This window comes from Monodelphis domestica, chromosome 2 (assembly GCF_027887165.1).
Source record: "Monodelphis domestica isolate mMonDom1 chromosome 2, mMonDom1.pri, whole genome shotgun sequence".
In the NCBI taxonomy this organism is placed as follows: Eukaryota; Metazoa; Chordata; class Mammalia; order Didelphimorphia; family Didelphidae; genus Monodelphis; species Monodelphis domestica.
The window spans coordinates 513,818,529-513,840,791 of NC_077228.1; the positions used below are offsets into that span (position 1 = coordinate 513,818,529).

Sequence of the window (22,263 nt, forward strand, 5' to 3'; positions counted from 1 at the left end):
AATGTCCATTTCATAAAGCCACATCAAATTTAGCTTCTTTCTTTTTTGTCCCTCATTCAGCAGCCTTGCCTGCCAAGGTGGCAGGAATGGTGCACCCTCATTCCTCCAGCCTCTGCCAGAAACTATGCTCTGTCAAAGACCCCAAGCAAGTTGGCTCCCCTTCTTTGACCTCTCCTACCCATTTCCTGAGCCTTACATCATTAGTTCTTTAAACTGTTGTTTACAGATTTTATAACTGAATTTTTATGGGTTTATCTTTTTTCTCCCCAGTTACTATTATAAGCTCCTTGCAATGGTACAGGCTATATATCCTATTCTATCGACAGAGTCCAGTGCTTGGCATAGAAAACAAAACTCAATCAACATTGGATTTCATTTGCTTATTAGGATGACAATCTTCTAACTTCACTATTATTATTCAAATAGTATCACTATTTTGTTTTAGTACCTGTGTATTTTAGATTCCTATCTCTCACACCATCAATATTTCACTCAAGAGTCTTTACAGGTCAGAAAATGAAATGGAACTGAAGCCACAGATTGTCATTTGACACTCCTTATATCCTACTAGTGTGTGTGCACATGCTCTGTCTCTCTTTTTCTCTCTCTCTACCATTATTACTAAAGACCAGGAGAAACAAAGGGAAATGATATATTTTAGACATAATATCTAATACAACAAAAATAATTACAACTTAGCCAAACATGTGATTAACATGCCAAATTTCCTGGCAGTTATAACCCATAGAACCCACATGGCTTTGATATGTAAAACTGACCTTTTTTAAAAACTATCTTGAAAATAAAAAACTTTAGATACCAATATCATACTTTAAAATTTGTAGGATCATGAAAAAACAAACCAACAACTAATTTGACTTTTAGACTCTAGCTTGTTGGGCTAAATACAAAATCTATGATTTAAAGAACTTTCCTATCATATATGATAAAACATTTACTGATCTTTGATAAAACAAATTATCTTTTTCCCCTTCTCAGAAATTATTTTAATCAATATAACACACAAAATTTTTGAGTAAAAGTTTTCTATAAAATATAGCTAGAAAAAAATATATATATATGTAGCTAGACATTTTATTTTAATTCATTAAATAGGTATCTAGGTGGTACAGGGGATAGTGTTCTGGGCTTGAAGTCAGGAAAACCTGAGTTCAATTCCAACATCCAGAACTTCCCATCTGTGTGACTTTAGGCAAGTTACTTAATCTCTGTTTGCCACTGAAGAAGAAATGGCAAACCACTTCAATATCTTTGCCAAGAAAACCTCATGGACAGAGATCCACGGGGTCATGAAGGGTTGGATGGAACAGAACTGACTGAACAACAAAGCTATCTAAAGAGTGATGATCTACATTAGTCTAACAGCACTATCTTCTAATGATTCAATTTTATCCTCAACTGAGAAAGGAGCTTCTTTTAAAATACTAAATAAGCTTTAATTTAACTACAAATAACCAATAAAGAGGGATTTAAAAGACTACCTTTGTTGAAATATTTTTATGGTTGTGGCATTTAAACTACCCATCTGCTCTACTTTTTCTTCCTGACCTAGAGATTTATTTAGAGATAAATGCCCAATGTTGAATAATTGAATATTCAACAGTGAGTATTTTATCCCAGTGATATCTAGGAAACATGATGTATATTAACCATATTGTGATAATTCTTTAATGTAGCTATATACTCCCATTTGGCATAATTGTAAATAGTATCTGTTTTTCTGAGTCAAAATCCCATTTTATTTTTAAGTATTTTTTGTATGATTGCACATGTATATCATAAATTGCTAACCATCTCAAATAGAGGGAAGGGAAGGGAGAAATTTTAAAATTTGAAATATTAAAAAATGAATATTTTAAATTAGTTTTAACATCTAATAAGAAAAAATAAAATATTTTTTAAATATTTTCATTTTTGTCCAATTAAGTTGTAAGAAAATTTTAATATTCGGGGTTTTTTTTTTTAATTTTGAGTTACAAATTCTCTCTTTCCCTCTCTACATACCCACTCCCTTACTGAAGGGGCAATTTGATGTAGGTTACACGTGTACAGTCATGCAAAAGGTATTTCCATGTTAGTCATGTTATTAAAAAAAAATATCCCCCACCCCCCAAAAAAGAAAAGTTTTTTTAAAAAGTACTGCATTGGGACTCCTTATCAGTTTTTTTCTTGGTAGGTATATGTTTCATAAAAAGTCCTTGGCAATTATCTTAAATCACTGTATTGCTGAGAATAATTAAGTTAGTCAAGATTGCTGTTACTATATGAATTGTTCTGGTTCTGCTCACTCCACTCTACATCAGTTCATGATGTCTTTCCAGTTTTTTTTCTGAAAGTGTATTGCTCATCCTTTCTTATAACACAATAGTATTCCACCACAATCATATCAAACAACTTGTTCAGCCATTCCCCAATTGATGGACATCTCCCAATTTCCAATTCTTTGCTACTACAAAAAAAGCTGCCATAAATATTTTGGTACATATAGGCTCATTTTCTCCTCACCCCACCCCCAACTTATTTGGTATACAAACTTTGTAGTGGTTCTGCTAGATCAAAAGGTATGCAGAATTCCAAATTTCTCTTCAGAATGATTGGATCAATTCACAATTCCAACAATGCATTAGTGTCCTAATTTTCCCACAAGCCCTCCAACAATTTGTTATTTTCTTTTTCTGTCATATTAGCCAATTTGATGGGTACGAGGTGGTACCTCAGTTATTTTAATTTGTATTTCCCTAATCAATAGTGATTTGAAGCATTTTTTCATACGCTTTGATTTCTTCATCTGAAAACTGCCTATTCATATCCTTCGACCATTTACCAATTGGTAAATAACTTGTATCATATAAATTTTACTCAATTCTCTACATATTTCAGAAACAAAGCCTATCAGAAACACTTGGTATAAAAACTTTTCCACACTTTTCTCCTTTCCTCTAATCTTGACTCCATTTGTTTTGCTTGTGCAAAACCATTTTATTCTACTGTAATCAAAAGTATCTATTTTCTTTCCTATATTTAGTTTTCCTATATTTAGTCTTGGTTTGATCACAAATTCTTCCCTTATCTATAGATATATAGCATGTATATGATCACATGCTCTCCTAATTTGTTTATGTTATCACTCGTTATGTCTAAATTATGTATCCATTTTGACCTTATCTTGGTTTACAGTATGAAATGTTCATATATCACTAGTTTCTGCCAAACTGCTTTCCAGTTTTCCTAGAAGTTTTTGTCAAATAGTATAAGTTCTTGTTCCAAAAGCTGGGATCTTTATGTTTATCAAACATGAGATTACTATGGTCAATTACTATGTATTTAATCTATTCCACTAAGCAGCCATTCCATTTCTTCGCCAGGATCAGATTATTTCCATGTTTACTATTTTTTCATTGTCTTCCTTAATATTCTTGACCTTTTGTTCTTTCAGATTATTTCTTCTATCTCAGGAAAATAAGTTTTTGGTAGTTTGATTGGTTAATAAGTAAATTAACTTGGGTAGAATTGTCATTGTTGTTATATTGTATCAGCTTCCCCATGAGCAATTAATATTTTTCCAATTGTTTAGATCTGATTTTGTGTGAAGTGATTTTTAATTGTGTTCATATAATTCCTGGGTTTCTCTTGGCAGGTAGACTTCCCAAGTATTTTATATTGCCTTTTGTATCGTTTAGTTATTGTAAATGGAATTTCTTTCTATCTCTTATCGTTGGGCTTTGTTGGTAATATAAAGAAATGATGACTTTTATGGGTTCATTTTATGTTCTACAACTTTGCTAAAGTTGTTAATTATTTCCAACTCACTTTTTAGTTGATTCTCCAAATATACCATCATATCATCTTCAAAGAATAAGTGTGTTTCACTGTCTACTCTAATTCCTTCCACTTCTTTTTCTTCTCTTGTTTTAGCTAGCATTTCTAGTATAATATTGAATAATACTGGTGATAACAGGCACCCTTGCTTCACCCATAAATATATTGGAGCTACTTTCTTATCCTCACTACAGATGTTTGCTGATGGCTTTAGATTCATACTACTTATTTTAAGGAAAACTACTGTTCTTTATAAGAATGAGGGTTATCTTTTATTGACATATTTTCTCCATCTATCAAGGTAATTTTATGATTTCTCGATTTTGTTATTGATATGGCTAATTATGCTGATAATTTTCCTAATATTGAACCAGCCCTGCAAAAACTGGCTTAAATTACATTTGGTCATAGTATATGATCCTTATGATATGTTGCTGTAATCTCCTTGCTATTATTTTTTTTTTAATTTTACATCAAGATTCATTAGGGAAATTAGTATAGTTATCCCCCTCTGTTTTTTCCTTTGGATTTTAGTTATCAGGACAAGATTTGTGCTATAAAAGGAATTTGGTAGGACTCCTCCTTTGCCTATTTTGCCAAATAAATTTTGTATAATATTGGAATTAATTGTTCTTCAAAAGTCTTATAGAATTCATTTGTGAAATAATCTGGCCCTGGGGATTTTTTCTTAGGGAACTCACAGATGGCTTGTTCAATTTCTTTTTCTAAAAAAAAGGATATTTAACAGCTGTGTGACCCTGGGCAAGTCACTTGACCCCCATTGCCTAGCCCTTACCACTCTTCTGCCTTGGAACCGATACACAGTATTGATTCCAAGATGGAAGGTAAGGGTTTAAAAAAAAAAAGGATACTTAAGTATTCCATTTCCTCTTCTGCTAATCTGGGCAATTTATATTTTTGTAAATATTCACCCATCTCACTTAGATTATTAAATTTATTGGCATATAAATGGGCAAAACAATTCCTAATAATTGCTTTAATTTCACCTTCTTTGGTGATACATCTACCCTGGTTTTGATACAGGTCATACAGTTTTCTTCTTTTTTTAATCAAATTAACCAAAGGTTTATCTATTATACTGGATTTTTCCACAAAACTAGCTCCTAATTTGGTGTTTGAAGATTTTTCATTTGTTCTTTTTTTTATTTTTTGAGTTGCATGACTAATTCATTCAACTGCGATCATACTCCTCTATTTTACTGATGCAAACATTTAGAAATAAAAATTTTCCTTTAAGTACTTCTTTGGCTGCACTCCATTTATTCTGGCCTGTTATTTCCATTGTTGTCATCCTCTTAAATGTGTAATTATTGTTTCCACTCATTCTTTAGGGTTAAATTATTTAGTTCCCAATTAATTTTTAATGTATGCTTCTGCAACCTTTTATTAAATGCAATTTTCATTGTATTTTGGTCTGAAAAGGATACATTTAATATTTTGCTTTTCTGCATTTGGTTGAGATTTTTGTACATGATCAATTTTTGTGAAGGGGCATGTATCTCCAAGAAGATATATTTCTTTCTATTTCCATTCAATTTTCTCCAGAGGTCTATCGCATCTAACTTTTCTCAAAGTCTATTCATAGTCTTAACTTCTTTCATGCTTATTTTTTTTTGTTAGATTTATCTAGTTCTCAGAAGAGAAAGCAGAGGCACTCCACTAATATAATTTTACTATTTCCTCCTATAATTCATTTAACTTTTCCTTTACAAATCTGGATGCTATGTCATTTGGTATATACATGTTTAGTACTGATATCACTTCACTGTCTAGAAATACCTTTTAGCAAAATGTAGTTTCCCTGATAATTTATTTTTGCTTTTGTCTGAGATCATGATTACTACTCTGTTTTTTCTACTTCACCTGAAACTGAATAGGTTCTGCTCCAGCCCCTTACCTTTGCAGTGTGAATCTCTCTGCTGCAAGTGTGTTTCTTGTAAACAATATATTGTAAGACTCTGGTTTTCAATCCAATTTGCTATCCACTTCCATTTTACAGGTGAGTGGATCTCATTCACATTTACTGTTATAAATATTGTGTATTTCCATCCAAACTGTTTTTTCCTTATTTATCCTTTTTTTCCCTTCACCCTGTACTTCCTCCAAAATCCCATTTTCTTTAGTGCTAGAAGCAAAAGGGTCTTGATAAGATTTTGGAAACACAGAGGGCTACTATTATTGCTTTGGCAAAATTTAAAATACTTGAGACAGACCAAGTAGGAACAGGAAAAAAGGAATAATAAAGCACAAACACTGAAGGACAAATTTTAGAACTTTCTATGATTACTCTACTGAACTTATATTTAAATCTAAGGGAACCCTGTGTATTATAAGAACAAACACAAAAGAAACCAAGAAAGGCAATTCAAGTGGTGAAAACAATTTTGTAGATATTATTTTATTATTTATCTATCTGCCTAGATGGATCAATATCATCCAGGAAATTGGTTGTTTTATATGTGTGCGCGCGCACATACACACACACACACACACACACACACACACACACACACACACACACACACACACACACTACATGTATTACACAAACACTTTTACATATATATGCAAATTCTACCATCCAGCCTTGGATGAAAAGTTAATAAAAAATTACCTATCAGAGCCTGGATGAAATTCCGAAAGCAGGGAAGGTCGCCTCCGGAGCTGCTGCTGCTGCTGCTGCTGCTGCTGCTGCTGCTGTTGCTGTTGCTGCTGCTGCTGCTGCTGCTGCTGTTGCTGCTGCTGCTGTTGTTGTTGTTGCTGCAAAAGTTGAGATGCCTGACTGACTTCAAGATGAGAGGATCGATATTCTGGCACTGCAAACTCCTAGTATTCAAAAAATAATACATCATCAGTACATGAACCAAAAACCTTAAAGAGATAATGCTTTAATGAGAAACCATGCTGCAAACTCAGATCTTCTCTGTCACTACCCCAAAATTCTAAATTATGAAAATGTTCCTTAAATTCTTCCCATATTTCAGTAAACACAAGTATTTAGAGTATAAAATATTCATGCAATTGTGCTCATATTAGCATTGTAATACTAATGTCCTTTCAAAATTACCCATTTGTATTCCAGATAAAATTCCATCAACTCTATGCCAAGGAAAGGGCATTCCTAGTTTTAGCATCTTTTTCCAATATCAGCAATGCTATTCTATATATTTTATCGATGCATAAAAATTTTATGCACATACCCACATGCTTAGGTGTGCAGACATGTGTGTGTGCATGCATGCACATGTGTGCACACGCACGCGCACACACACACAGAGGAAATACCCAGAACTGTAAACAGCCTGCCAACAAAAATGTCACTGAGAATGCCTAGGGAATGTCCACATGTGCCCTTAGAGTCTAATAATGTATCAGCACTTCAGGAGAGTCATCCTGACCTTGTCTAGCTTTTGCAGATATGGAGTCTGAGCAACACCTGATACTGGGGAGGCAAAAAGCATATGGGCAGGTGATGGTAGCAAACAAGTTGTATCTCCAAATCTAGATGATGCCATTGTTTTAATGTAGGCACTGAAATGATCTGTAAATATGCTGAATTTTAACTTGGATGTCTACCAAATTAAGTTATACGGAAGCTGTAGTTATAGTTGTTTCTAACAGTCAAGGAGTAAACTTTAATTTCATTCTTGATTAACTTCTAGGCCAGATACATGTAACAAGGAAATCAGAGGGATAAGAGCTGACCAGCAAAATGAAATCTATTCCTGTTTGTCTCATAGTACAGGGAAGGAACTTGGAAAAGGCTTAAAAATCCTCCTACACTGAAGTAATGAATGCTGGAGGGGGTGTGGCAAAGTCGGTACATTAATGCATTGCTGGTGGAGTTGTGAACTGATCCAACCATTTTGGAAGGCAATTTGGAACTATGCCCAAAGGGCGATAAAAGACTGTCTGCCCTTTGATCCAGCCATAGCACTGCTGGGTTTGTACCCCAAAGAGATTATAAGGAAAAAGACTTGTACAAGAATATTCATAGCTGCGCTCTATGTGGTGGCCAAAAATTGGAAATGGCTGAACAAATTGTGGTATCTGTTGGTGATGGAATACTATTGTGCTCAAAGGAATAATAAAGTGGAGGAATTCCATGGAGACTGGAACAACTTCCAGGAAGTGATGCAGAGCGAGAGGAGCAGAACCAGGAGAACCTTATACACAGAGACTGAGACACTGTGGTACAATTGAACGTAATGGACTTCTCCATTGGTGGCAATGCAGTGATCCTGAACAACTAGGAGTAATCTACGAGAAAAACCACTATCCACACCGAGAGGAAACATTGTGGGAGTAAAAATACCAAAGAAAAACAACTGCTTGAATACATGGGTGAAGGGGAATATGATTGGGGATGTAGACTCTAAATGAACATCCTAGTGTAAACAACAACATGGAAAGAGGTTCAGATCAAGGACACATGTAATACCCAATGAAACTGCCAGTTGGTTGCAGGAGGAGTGGGTGGAGGGGAGGGAGGGAAATAATGAGATTATTGTAACCAAGGAATAATGTTCTAAATTGACTAAATAAACTTATTCAAATGGGGGGGTGGGGGGGAATCCTCCTACACTGGTAATCACTGGCCCTCTGGCCTAAATAGTGCCAGTGACCCCCACTCTCTCTAAGGGGCAGAAAGATCTTCTCAGAATGATCACAGTCGCAGTTCCAGATCAGCCAAATTGCCTCTATGCCAGCACCATGAAGAATATGCCATCTCCAGGGTCTGATACTGAAAGGACAGCTTCCTTGAATGGACACAGGGGCTGGGGGCTGATCTTCTCATTGCTCCAACTTTACACGCTCTCAGAAGCAAGAGGATACCCTAGGGAAGCAAAATGACTACATCCCCAACAGTCTCCTCCCCATCCTAGCTCCAGGTTCTAGAAAAAAAGCCAAAGGCGGTCCTGTCCTGAAGAAAGCACAAAAGCAAACTGAGGGAAAAGGCTGACCAGCATTTTGTCAGTGCCACACATCCACTCTTATACAGCCCTGGGATTGGATCTTTCAGCAATATACACATGAAATCGAGGAAGAAGAATGCATTTATAGCATGTAGAGCTTGGCAGTGCTCCCCCTCACCTGCTGGTGACGAGTGGTTGGAAAGGTATACTGGGCAGAGTGGGCAGGATAGCGACTCTGGTCAGTGCTGAAGGCTCCCTGGTTCGGAGGGTAGCCTGAACTTGACATTATCAGGAGAGAAGTCTTCACTGAGTTGTGAGATTAAGACCAACAAGTGATCATGGTTCTGGGAAACTGCCTAGATCAAAGAGAAAAAAGAATAATGGTAAGAGATATTCATAATGCATTATAACCGAGTTGCTTAAACAAGACAATAATCAGCAGTAAAAGCTTTTTCTAATATATTTATTTAATATAATGAAAGATACTATAGTTTTTAAAGTGCCCTAATATAACATGAATAAGTAGTAGTTACCAAGGGTATGAAGTCTAGCCTAAAATTAATTATGAAGGCTGACAATCCTATTAATAAAAAAACAAAATGACTGCAGTTCTCTGAAAATGTTTTTAGCTTTAAATTAGATGGGGGGAAGGGGGGAAGGGGGGAGGCTATAAGAAAATTAATTATTTCAAGCATTTCTGCAACTTCACAAATTAAAATGGGGATTAGATACAAGATTCCCTTGATACAGGGGCAATCTCAACAAGGAAAGTGCCTCCATCCAAACAGATCAGTACCTTCTCTGCAACTTGGAAAGTTATATAGCCTATGAAAATGAGAGGTGAAGCAACTTGCCCCCAAGGTCACATAGCCAGGAAGTCTCTGAGATGCATAAAAATGACAGGGTTGACATTTTCTTTCTTTTACCTTTATTTTAAACTCTTACCTTCCATCTTAAAATCAATACTAAGGCAGAAGAGTGGTAAGGGCTAGGCAATGGGAGGTTAAGTGACTTGCCCAGGGTCACACAGCTGGGAAGTGTCTGAGGCCAAATTTGAACCCAGGAGCTCCTGGACATTATTTTCTTTTCAGGAATCATTAAATAGGGCAAAGTGCTCAATGTGTATGAAATGAATGAAGACAGGGCCTGGGTCTCTACCATTTACTTCTATACTCAAATATAACTGTTAGCTTCAGTTGGCAATTGGCCCCAGTCAATTCTCCATTATTGATGTTAATAGAGAACAGAGACAGAATGGGTGAAAGAAGGAACAACTTACATCTGTATTATGCTTTTAAGTTGACAAAACACTTTGCTTACAACAGCCACCTAAGTGGTGCAAATAGTACTTTCATTATGCACTCAACAACTCAATTACATAGGCACTAAGAATTTAAGGCGGGCTTCAAACCCAGGTCTCAGGATACTAACTACCAAGCTCTCTCCACAATCGCACAAATCCGAAGCCTCCTTTAGCCTTTCACTTAGAATCTGAAGGTTATTATTTTAAGTCATTGCCTCATCATGGTGTGGGTGGTGACTAGTCTCTCACAAGAGGAGGCCAGCAAAGAGTCTCCTGGCAAGTCTCCCCAAGATGGAAAGGTGTGTCACCTGACACCCCCCAGGTATATGTCTGTCATCTGAAGAGCAGCCTGTGTTTGCAGAAGCTCATCATCAGGGTGAGCAACTCTCAAAGTTGCCCAAACAAAGCACAGATGAGATGTTTTAGTTTCCACTAGCAAATCCTAGATCCTTGAGTGCTGGAATAAGAGTGATGGTACTGCTGTTGGATGACACTTTCTATTGTTCTTAAAAAAAAAAAAACTCACCTTCCATCCTAGAATCAATACTGTGTGTTGGTTCTAAGGCAGATGAGCGGTAAAGGCTAGGCAATGGGGGTGAAGTGACTTGCCCAGGATCACACAGCTGGGAAGTATCTATGAGGCCAAATTTGAACCCAGGACCCCCCATCTCTAGGTCTGGCTTTCAATGACACTTTTGCTCTAGGTCAACAAATTTATTTGGATAAGTGAAGAAATTAGGGCTTAAACAAGCAAATAACTTGCCAAATGAGTTGTTTCTACTAGGCCAGGAGTCTTTCCTATTAAAGTGTGAAGATGGCATTAACTCTCCCCTGGCTTTTTTAGATTTTAGTCACCAGGAATGTATATACTCCCACTTAATCCTTGGGGGGGGGAGGGGGAGGTGTCTATGACCCCTAAGTGCTAGTGAGTGACAAATCAAAAATGACTGACTTTTTGCAGCAATTATTCTATGTAAAGTGGAAGGAAGGCACAGGAAGTGATACAAAGAACTATCTTTAAAATGGTGGTAACTTCCTGTGAACAGGTTTTTCTCCTTCAAAATTGGCCTTGGAGGAGCTCAGGCTTGGGACCTCAGACTGCTTCTGGTAAGACTGTTCTTGGATCTTCCCTTAGGACTGCCACATGGGTGAGTGAAAAGGCTCTCTCCTTTTCCTGCCTTTTCTGGAGGTACTAGCCACTGGAAACGCCCTTCATCTTGGAGGAGGCCTCATGGCTACAACCCTTGTTTAATTTGCCTCTGGGCTCCCCTTTGCTGAGGCCTCTGGAGCCCTGCCTGGTTCGAACCAGGCAAGAATAATTATCTACTCTCTCTCTTTTCCCTTACTTTCACTCTTTCTCCTTTTGTAAATAAACTACCATAAAAAGTCATTCTGATGGGTAATATTTTTTGACAACCACATTTTTATATATTTAGTCCCACTGTTTAATTTTAACCTTTACAAAAGCTATTACTAAGAAATGCAATTTGACAGATAGCCACACACTTTTGCCTCTGAGTAAATGTCTAAGACAAAAATATAAGATCAAACTTCTGTCTAAAGGCCTCCCCCTTAATTAAGTTGCTTTGTAAAAGAACTTACAAAATATACTGTAAATAAGGCAAAGGTCTCAACATGGTTTTCTAAAAGACTGGACAGGTCCAAACTTAGAGTCTTTCAGAGGTAGGCAGCCATAAAAAAAATCCCATCAGTAATGAGAAAGAAAGGACTATTAGCATTGTCTTTCCCATAATTCAAGAGCGACTTATGGGACTCCTGTGATTGAAATCAAGCTGTTACTTTCAAACCTCTTAAGACCTAGAAGACATAAGCCTTTACCTCCCAAGTCACTGGCAACCAGCCCTAATCTGGTATGTCAAAAATAATTACCTGTATAGTTTTCTTTTATTAAAATAGGCAAAATTACTTCTATTTTATAACTCAACTTCCAAGACAGCCCCCTTAATTTCATGCACAGAATTTCAATCCACTAATACCAGTTAGTATCCATAGAATCAGTGAATACAGTTCAAATCCAAAAGTATTTTATTCTCTGGCCCAGTTTGGGGACACTGCTTTAAAGAAACCATTAACCAGAGTAGCTAGATAGCACAGTGATAGAGCCCCAGGCCTAGAGTCAGGAGGACCTGGGCTCAGATCTGACCTCATATTTTCTGTGTGTCCTTGGGCAAGTCACTTAAACCCAATTGTCTAGCCCTTTCCACAATTCTACCTTAAAATTCGTATAAATACAAAGATGAGGGGTTAAAAAAATAGAAGAGCCACTAATCACGTGAAAACCTAGGAACAGGCAAATTCTGTAAATTAGCATCTGTGCTTATGTAAGGAAATACTTTTTTCTTATATAAACAATTATCAAAATATGCAAAATATTATTCAGAAAGCAAACCTCTGTTATTGACAGTTTTTTTTAATGTATATTAGATTTAGGGAAGCTAGGTTGACTACTCAGTGGATTAAGAGCCAGGCCCAGAGACTGAAGGTCCTAGGTTCCGATATGGCTTCAGACACTTCCTAGCTATGGGACCCTCCCTGGGCAAGTCAACCTCCATTGCCTAGCCCATACTGCTCTTATGCCTTGGAACTAATACTAAATACTGATTCCAAGATGGAAGGTACGGGTTTAAAAAATTTATTATTTTTATATGTGTATATAAACACATGTGTTTGTGTGTGTGTATGTATTCACATTAACAAAGTAATAACAACATTGTCTTTGTTGCTGTGACTTCTTCAGAACCTTTTGGGAGCCATGGAGCCAGTCTTTGGATTATATACACACATATACACACACTCACTCTCTCTGAAATTTTGGTTCTGCTTTCTTCACTCTGAATCACTTTATAGAAGTCTTGCCATCTTTCTTCATGAGCCATTTCTTAGAGTGCAATAAGACTTTATTAAAATAACAAGTCACAATTCGTTCAACCATTCCCCACTTACAAGACATGTAAGGGTGGCTATTATTTTTACTCTCTCCCATCCTCCTATCCATTCTTTCCTTGCCCTCTAGGAAGAGAGCTAAAAGAAAATAGCATCTCTAAAGTCAAAGGAAAATAGTTGTCAAAAAAGGAGTTGATCAACAGTGTCAAATGCTAGTTTGCTGCAAAAAGAATGAGAAAAATCCCCAATGAAAGGGAAGAAATTACAAACAAATTTGAAGAAATAATTGCCAGAATTCATTACTTGTGGAAAAACAGAATAAGAAGGGATCCAAGGGACAAATGACAGTCTAGTACAAAGGGATACACCTTATCTTTCGAATAATGGGATCATAGGATAAGGAGGGCAAAAGAAATTAATTCAAGAGTGTTTCAAGGTGTGAAGATTAAATTAACTCTCCCCTGATTATGAAAGTGAAATTAACTCTCCTCTGCTTGTGAAGATTGAATTAACTCTCCCCTGCCCTTTAGATTTAATCACCATAAGTGTAAACACCTCACTCAGTAGGGGAGGTCTGTGACCCACATGTGTGATAGTGGGTGACAATCAGAATCTGCCCTCTGGGCAGTCCTAAACAAATCTTTAGCTATAAATGTTGCATGTAAAATAGAAGGTAGTCACAGGAAGTGACACAAAAGTGTCTTTAAAAAGGACTTACAACTTCCTGTGGGGGTTCTTCTAGAGTTCAAGTTGGAGGCTGGTGAAGAATCTGCTTACTGAACCTGAGACCTGTACTTTGGTGAGACTGTTCTTAAATCTCTCCCTCTGGACGTAATGAGTGAAAAAAGGCTGACTCCTTTCCTTGGATTTTCTGAAGAGACTAGTTTTAGGAGAGACCCACCCTCTTGAAAGAGGCTCCCTGCATCCCCAGGTCCTCGGCTCAAGGCCTAACTAACCCCGCCTGGGTTGAGCCGGGATGGAGCAAATACTTAGTGCTTACATTAGATTAGATGTCTTCTTACCCTATCCTCTCTCTGATTTTCTTACTTTCACTCTTTCTATATTTTATAAATAAATTGTTAAAATAAATCTCTTTGGAATTTATTAAAATTCCTGATGATCCTATTCTTAAATAATCCAGTCCAATATTTTATAAAAACCCCTCACAAAGGTAAAGATGAAGAAAGATGATGCAAATTCAAAATGGGAGCCAATTGGCTTCTGGGAAAAGGTCTGGCACATAAACCCAGGGTTTTGGGAAAGTTAATACAAGAGGGTATTCTAAAACCAACATGGTGAGAGCCTGCCTTAGATAGCTGTGGAATGAAGACTCGAAACTAATATCATTACTACAACCACTGTACTTCAGAGAAAGAAATCAATGGGACTTTCACACGAATTTGATATGGAAGGACTAGGGAGTAGGGATGGAAGAAACAATGAGAAAGAGTCAACAATGACTCTTGAGTCTGAGTCTAAAGGGCCAGCAAAGTGCCAGCACCACTGATAGGAAGGGTTAAGTTGATAAAGAGGGCTAATTAAGTGAAGGGAAGCCTTCATCAAAGGAAGGATAGATTCCAAGTTATCAGCCAATGAAGTCAGGACATTAGTTCATCTCTTAAGTTATTTCTTAGGTTGAGATCCTATTGAAGATTACTCTGTAGATCATTAAACTTTAAGAATCAAAATGAAGAGAATGATGAAATTTTGGAAGATTAAAACTTTATCAGCTCTAAATGTATTTTGACACTTAAGTCAAACTTAATTAAGTCAAATTGGAGACTGTCTATAGGGAAAATTACTATGAATGAAAATCCTTTAATCATATTTGGATTTAATATCTATTAGGTAATTTACATTTAGCTTATCCTTATACAAAATAGCTGTTTTACTTAATATTATCGATAGATTAAAGTCAGTTCAACGAGCATTAATTACTTCTTTTATTCAGAGCATTAAGGTAAGTAATGAGAATACCAAATCAAAATGAAATAAAAACCTCTGTTCATGATTCTATCAAACCACTTTGAGTCTCTCTCTATTCCTTACCTCATCATTCCCATGAAAGACCCACCTGCTTGTCATGAGCCCTGTATTCTGCTTCCATGTGCACAGACTTCACAAAGACTAACCTAATAGCTTCTGTAGCTATTTTCAATCTAATGGAAAAAACTCTTTAAATATCACTGTAAGTTTCAAGGAACTTACTTAGCAGGAAAAACTTCAAACCCACCAAAATATCTGAAAGAAAAAAAGAAAGCAGTCTCTTCAAATTCCTACATAAAGTCATCGGATTAGAAAAGGAATCCTGGGGCAGCTAGATGGAACAGCTCTGTAGCTGAGAGGACCAGGATTCAAATCTATCCTTAAGGACTTCCTAACTATGTGACCCTAGGCAAGTCACTTACCCCATTTGTTTAACTCTTGCCTTTCTGTCTTAAGAGTTGTTACTAAAGTAAGGGCTTAAAGAAACAGTAATAAGAAACTCATATTAAAAGTAAAGAATACTAGCTAAAGTAAAAGAACCCAGTAGCACTGAGGCACCACCAGCTACGAGCAATTTGACAGGGACAGATGCCAACTGGGAACTTTGTTACCTACTACCCAGTTATAGATAACAATTCAGACTGCAAAGAAACCTGGGTAGCAGGAGTGGTGTTGCCAGGTAGGTCCTGAGTAGAGTACCACAAAATGAGGAAGTGCAACAGCAGCAGCAGCATATGGCTCAAACTCTAGGCCCAAAGCAGAGTCTCACTTAAAGCATCTTAAAGAGTTTTCTAGCTGCCTGACATGGGTGGAGTCCAGCAGTCCACTCTTGCATAGACCTAAATCCAGGTGAAGAACTTAAAAAGCTCAGAGAATAGCAGAGCCTCAATCAGACTTTAACTACTTGTTGCTCTGATAATGTCCCTATGATTCTGTGATAGCATAGCACTCATTAACCCAAGAAAGCAACAAAAGGACCTGCCCATAACTTAACTCCAGAAGTGTGGCAAATCCCAGATCTGATTAACAAGTCAAACATCAGAAAGTAGCCTGAAGGAATGGGCAATCAACAAGAAGAAAATGCATCATCCCTAGCTATTATGGTGAGGTGTTCAAGACAAATACAAAAGAAAAGAATGATTCCAAAACATCTACAAGCAATTCCTCAGAGAAAATCTCACAGCTTGAGCACAAATTCAACTAGAATTCCTAGAGGAGATGAAGAACTTTTTAAAAGTTTCAAAATATTTTTATGAATGAAATGAGAGCACTAAAAGAAAACAATTGGAAAGGAAATGAGAGCTAAGGAAGAAAGAATTGGAGAAGGAATTAACAGCTTGGCACAAAAGGTATATAGAACCTTGCCCAAGCAACAAACATTCGAAAAATCAGAACAGGCCAAAGAGAAGCCAATGACTTCATGATACAAAAGAACTATTAAAAAACAAAGTCAAAAGGCTGAAAAATTAGAAGAAAACAAAGGGTATCTCATAACCTGGAAAACAGATCAATAAGAAAAAAATTAAGCCTCACTGGACAATCGCAATGCCCTGACTAAAAAAAAGAACCTATTCGTATTTAAAGAAATCTTGAAAGAAAATCATCCAAATCTCTTAGAATCAAAGGTTAAAGTAAAAGTAGATAGAATCCATCGGTTTATCTCCTGAAAGAAATTCCCAAAATGAAAAGTCCTGAAACATCATATCTAAAACTGAGCTTCCATGGCAAAGAAAAAATACTGAAAAGCAGCCAAAAAGAGAGGACTCAAATACCATGGGGCCAGAGTCACAATCACACATGATTTAGACAGAGAACTCGGAATGTCATTGCAGAAGGCCAAGGTTAAGGATTTACAGACAAGAATAATTTACCCTAGCAAAACTGAATGCTACAATGTTACAGAAAGCACTTTATATTTTCTGTCCAAAGGAAAGAAACAAGAGACCTTTAATGTAATAGAGGATTTCAAAACGGGGGGGGGGGGGGGGCACGCACAGAACTGCAAGGAACTTTTGAAGTTCAAACACAAGAAGTGAAGAAAACCATAAAAAGGTCAACATGAATGATCAATGATAAACGGTTTACATCCAAATATGGAAAGATGTATTATCACGTATCATCTTTGAACCCTAACACCATCAGGGTTCATAGAAGGAGCCCAATTAGGCCAGGAATCAAGTGGTTACATGTGGATGTTTTGTTTTGTTTTGTTTTGTTTTGTTTTGTTTTGTTTTGTTTTAATGGAAAGGGAGGAGAAAAGGAATACATTATTGGAGTGGGTAAGTGAGGGGATGGGAAAAGAAGATCTAGGGGAAATGGTCTCAAAATCAGTGTTTCACAAGTAGACAAGTAGACAAATGAGGAAATGAAGAGAGTGGCTGATATTTGAATTTCGCTCATCTCAATAGGTCAAAAGAAGAAAATGCACACAAACAATAAGAGTACAAAAATATATTTCACTCAACAAGAAAATAAGGAAAGAGAAGAGGGGATGAGAAAATTAGAGGGAAGGTAAGGAAAGGGACAAATGAATACTAAATATAATAAACTAAGGATGTAAAAAAAATCTGAGAGAGTGCCCCTAAATTTGGCCTGGATATGTTATGGTATGTAAATGTGATGAAACACAATTGTGCTGAGTTTTTATCAGTATGTTGACTAACCAGGAATAATGATGAAATGATGAACATGCTACCTACCTCCTCATAAAGGTGTAGAATGAGACCAATTTCTTTTCAGATATGACCAATGTGGACATTTCTTTTGAATCACTATACGTTTGCAACAGATTTTGCTTTTCTAATGTTTTCAGTTGGAGAAATGGGGAAAATTGAAAGGAGTCTTGGTCTGAGTAAAAGAAATAACTTTTTTACAAAAATATTCTCTGAATAATAATCTGTCTGAATAATGCTTAGATTCATTTTCAAAAGATTTTCATGATAAAATATACAAATCTTTATAAAATGCTTCCAGGAGATCCAAATCATTCCTATTTAAATTCTTTTGGTCTTTCTCATCTCTAAATCATCTTTCATAAAGCTATAAAACTGATCCCAAACCTCAAAAATTTTACATGGCTCTGAAATGTCTTTTAAGATATTTGCTGAATCCCATACTAATTTCCTACTTTATAAACTCCTTGCAGATCTCATTTATTTTTGTATCTCACTCAGCAGGAGACACAGCACAATGCACAAATAAAGTCCTGCTCATCTACCACTACTATTCATCTTTCTAGCTCAACATTTTCCCAGTCAATTCGGAGTATACTAGGGTAGTGGGGGTCAACACAAAAGCATGGTTAAATGAAATCCACAACTAATCCACAAATTTTATTTTAATCATTTATCTCAAATTCAACCACCAAACTCTTTCTAATGGTTATAAACAGTGATTGCTATTATAAATCCCAGGTTAGAACTAGGAGGAGATATGGTTTGATTAGTCTGATGAATTGCCAGGGTGAAGTCCTCTACCAATGTGGGACCACATAGGAGTCCTGAGAGGTTAAGTGACTCACTGAAGGTCACACAGCCTGAAAGGGGTGAATGAATGCTGATATTCCTGGTTTCTAAATCAGCTCTCTCTCCATTTTGCCATACTGTCTTAAAACAAACTAAAGGACAGTCTTTCAAAATGTCTAATGGGTGACTGAGCTCCAGGAATTTTCTCTTTGCATTTTTATTTACAAAGCATGTTATTAAGAAGTATAAGGTCCCTAGCCTTGAAGTTTTTATAAAAGTAGGAGATAACCAATGGTTGCTACATACAATTGACCATGGATTGCTCTAAAGCAATAAATCAGGTGTTTTTCAAACATAATTTATTTGTGAGCATTATTAAATGCCTACTGTATGCCAACCACCATGACAGGTACAGAGAATTCGAAGAAAACCTGAAACAATCCCTAATCTTTATTTAGGAGGTTATGGTCTAGTAGAAAAGGACAAATACAAAAATAAAGATATAAGATCATTTTAGAAAGAAAGGCAGGCTTCATGCCTAATAACAGGGGTCTGGGAAAAACTGGTAAGAGATGCAGGGAAAATGGCAAGCTCAAGTAATAATTCAGAGACAAGGTGGAAATGCTCAAAGGGCAGCTAGTCAAACACAGACCCTGAATTTGGACACTGATCAACAAACATATATTTAACATATTGATCAAAAATCTGCACCTTCCTCAAAACTCAGTAAACTAAGAAAATTAATTGCCTAGAGCAATGTGTCAAACTCAAAAAGAAAAAAAGATCCCTATAAGTCTCCTATTAACTTGGAAAACCACAAATCAACATTAAGTTACAGTGCATTTTTATTGATTTTGTCCAACATCTCAGTCACATTTTAAGTTAATTACTGCTTCTGGCCCAGAGCCATGAGAAACAAAGGGTAACTTTGACCCACATCTTCAAGCTTTGTGGCTCTTGCTCTATCCATTATACCACACTACCTCTCAGACATACCTATATCAGAAGCAATATCTTAACAAAAACTAAAATAATAAATGAGATTGATAGTTTTCCCATGATTGCAGAATTATAAAATCTGTTACATGTTAAAAAGACAAGGAAGTAAAGCAGAAAAGACCTCATCAATAGATTTTTATTTTACATACAGAACAGCTCTTTAAAAACAATATTATCATCATTCAATTCCATTAAGTCCTTTTCAATTTTTTTTCTTTTTGAAGACATAATACATGTAATATGCCCAAGAAGTTTATTCTGCAGAAACCCAAGCACAGCGTCATTTTGGGAAAATGTAGATTGTGGGGATTTGAATTTGAAGCTAAAGAGTTTAATATCAGGATCAGTATCTTAACACAAACTAAAACAATAAATAAGGTTGGGATAAGTTTAGGTGTGTGCTTGAAATTTCCTTTTATACCTGCACCCCATATACAGTCGATTTTTAAACCCATCTGCCTCTCAGTTTCCCAGATGTCATCTTTCAAGACAAGTAAAATGTTCAAAAGCAAAATCTCATTACAAATGCATAACATATAAATTTTAAATGAATCCCACAGCTAAAAAGAAATTATTTTGCATTAGCTACTTCTCCACCCATATGGATTATAAAGTTACCCACATTTAAGCATGCATTTCTCTCTTCTAGCATCTTTTCCCCAATGCAGAAATGTTGAGAAGGAAAAAAAATGTCTTTCCCATAAATCTCCAGGCACAATATTTTTTTCTAAAATGGCAAGGGAGGTAGTACCCATAGCATAGTGGAGAGAGTCAGCTTTTTAACCAGAAGGTTCTGGGTTCCAGTCCAACCCCTTGGTACATATATTGGCTATGTGCCTGGACACCTCACTTACTTGAGCCCTCAGCATTCTCAGTTCTAAATTGCAGAGATTGTTAGAAACAATATCCTCATCCAGGAGTTATACCAATGAAATTATTCCTATCTCTGCAAAGACAACAAGCCTCAGTGCTTAGCTTAACTGACTGTGGCTTTTCCTATATCGTTCTCTCTCACCTTCCCCCCCACCCCTTCCCTCTCCTGTACCAGGTCCCGAAAGGTTTCCCAAATTTCCCTCCAGAGAACAGCAAATCTAAAAGAGAAAAGAAATCCAAAATGCAAAATCCACCTTCCAATCACAAACCTTTAAAAACCTTAAATGCAAACCTTAATATATATATATATATATATATATATGTATATATATAGTTTTAAAAACAACACCCCCAAGCAAGACTTACTCTACCGAAGCAAAAAGCTAAAGAAAGGGATATGAGCTTTTAATCAGAAAGAAGTTGGTCACTAATGTGAGTCACACTCTCCTCTGGCAAATAGGATAAATCTCTCAGAAGGTTAAGAGTGACTGAGGTGGCAAAGGACCAGAGAGCCAACAGGTAAAAATTGCCTTCACAGTCACTTGACCTTTTTCTTCCAAGGCATTTCTCAAAGACTATAAATTAAGAAGAGATGTTTTTCTGCATTAGGACAGAAAGGATTCTGCTTAGGAATTCCCCACAGCAGTGAAAACACATACACCCCTACTAACCAAGAGAAGAAAATATGCAATCATTTGTACCCTAAATCTTGAAGAAACCCGGCTGGTATTGGCTGCATGAACAAACCCTACCCCTTTAAAGGGAGGCTTGTTTCCCATAAGAATGGTGAGTCAGTCAACGGTCAGCTGGTAGCTCAAAAGCACTGAGCTTCTCCCCAAAGAGATGGTACACAACCATCCTCCCCTGTGATAGGGAAACCAGAAGAAATTCAGGTCATATGAAATAGGAGTCTAGTGGAGGGACTACCTCTCTGTTAACAGAAAGACTGAACAGTCTGGAAATTGATACAGAGGCCTCCTGTTTGAGGAAACGGTCCACACAAAGAAAGTGACTTTTTAAAGAAGCTACAGGCCTCACCTCTGTGAGCTAGGAGGAGAGATCCCTTCTCTAGAGGTAGGAACTTCAATTTAGGCTAACAGTATTATCTTCTCTCAGGTGTCCTTCCTCACTTCTGCCTCATAAATTAGGGGGAGTAGAGAGAATGATCCAGGGCTCTGCATTTTACTCACCATGAGCCAGGCACTGTCCTAGGTGCTAGGGGATGCAAATACAAGCTTGCACTCAAGAAGATTACATGCTAATAGTGGCGGAGTTGCAAAGGGACAAAGGGACATGAGGGAGGGAGGATGGTGCTAGTTCGGGAAGCTGGCCTAAAAGCTAGGCCACAGTGAGGTACAGGAGCCCCTATCCAGAGTAAGAGGCTCAGAAACAAAGTCCATATTGTGGTAAGGGAGGAAACAGAGTAGTGAAGAGTATATAGCCTTAGAAAGGTTACTTTGCACTTAAAGTAAATATTCTATGCACATGTTAGTTTCCACCAAGAGAATGCAAGCTCCTTTGAAGACAAGAGAAGGTTTCTTTTTACCTTTGTATCCCCAGGATCTGCTCTACAGTAGAAATTTAATAAACGCTTACTGAGTGATTCTCCTGGTGAAGTGTGATTGGTGAGAAGGCAGAGAAAGAAGCAGAATTCAAGTGGCTCAGACTTTGGATTTGGGTCTATAAGGTACAGAGACTTCCAGCAACCCAAGTTCTGCTCTCTTTCAGTAATGAATTGCTAAGTGACTAGAGGCTCTGATGAAGCTACCATGCTCATAAAGAGTTAACTAAGGGCCCGCATAAACCTGATCTCATTGGATCCTCACTGTTATCCTATAAAATCAGGACTGCAGAGAACCCAATCCACATTTTATGGATAGCAAAATGAGGGTCAGAGAGCTAAAGTGACCTGCCCAGGGTCTTTCAACTAAACCATCAATCTTCACCCTAAAATTCA

At 36.8% G+C, this 22,263-nt stretch overlaps 1 protein-coding gene across 20 annotated transcripts in view; it reads right to left on the reverse strand.

Annotated features, from left to right (window-relative positions):
* The window catches only part of NCOR1 (nuclear receptor corepressor 1), a 179,951-nt gene that overhangs the window by 133,727 nt on the left and 23,961 nt on the right, over positions 1-22,263 (reverse strand). For all 20 annotated transcript variants that reach the window (XM_056819669.1, XM_056819665.1, XM_056819678.1 and 17 more), the window contains exons 2-3: positions 8,956-9,133; positions 6,476-6,687 (exon numbers count right to left, since the gene is read on the reverse strand). In XM_056819669.1, coding sequence (XP_056675647.1) covers positions 6,476-6,687; positions 8,956-9,063 — 320 coding nt within the window. In that variant the 5' untranslated portion in view covers positions 9,064-9,133. The remainder of the gene's footprint in view (positions 1-6,475; positions 6,688-8,955; positions 9,134-22,263) is intronic.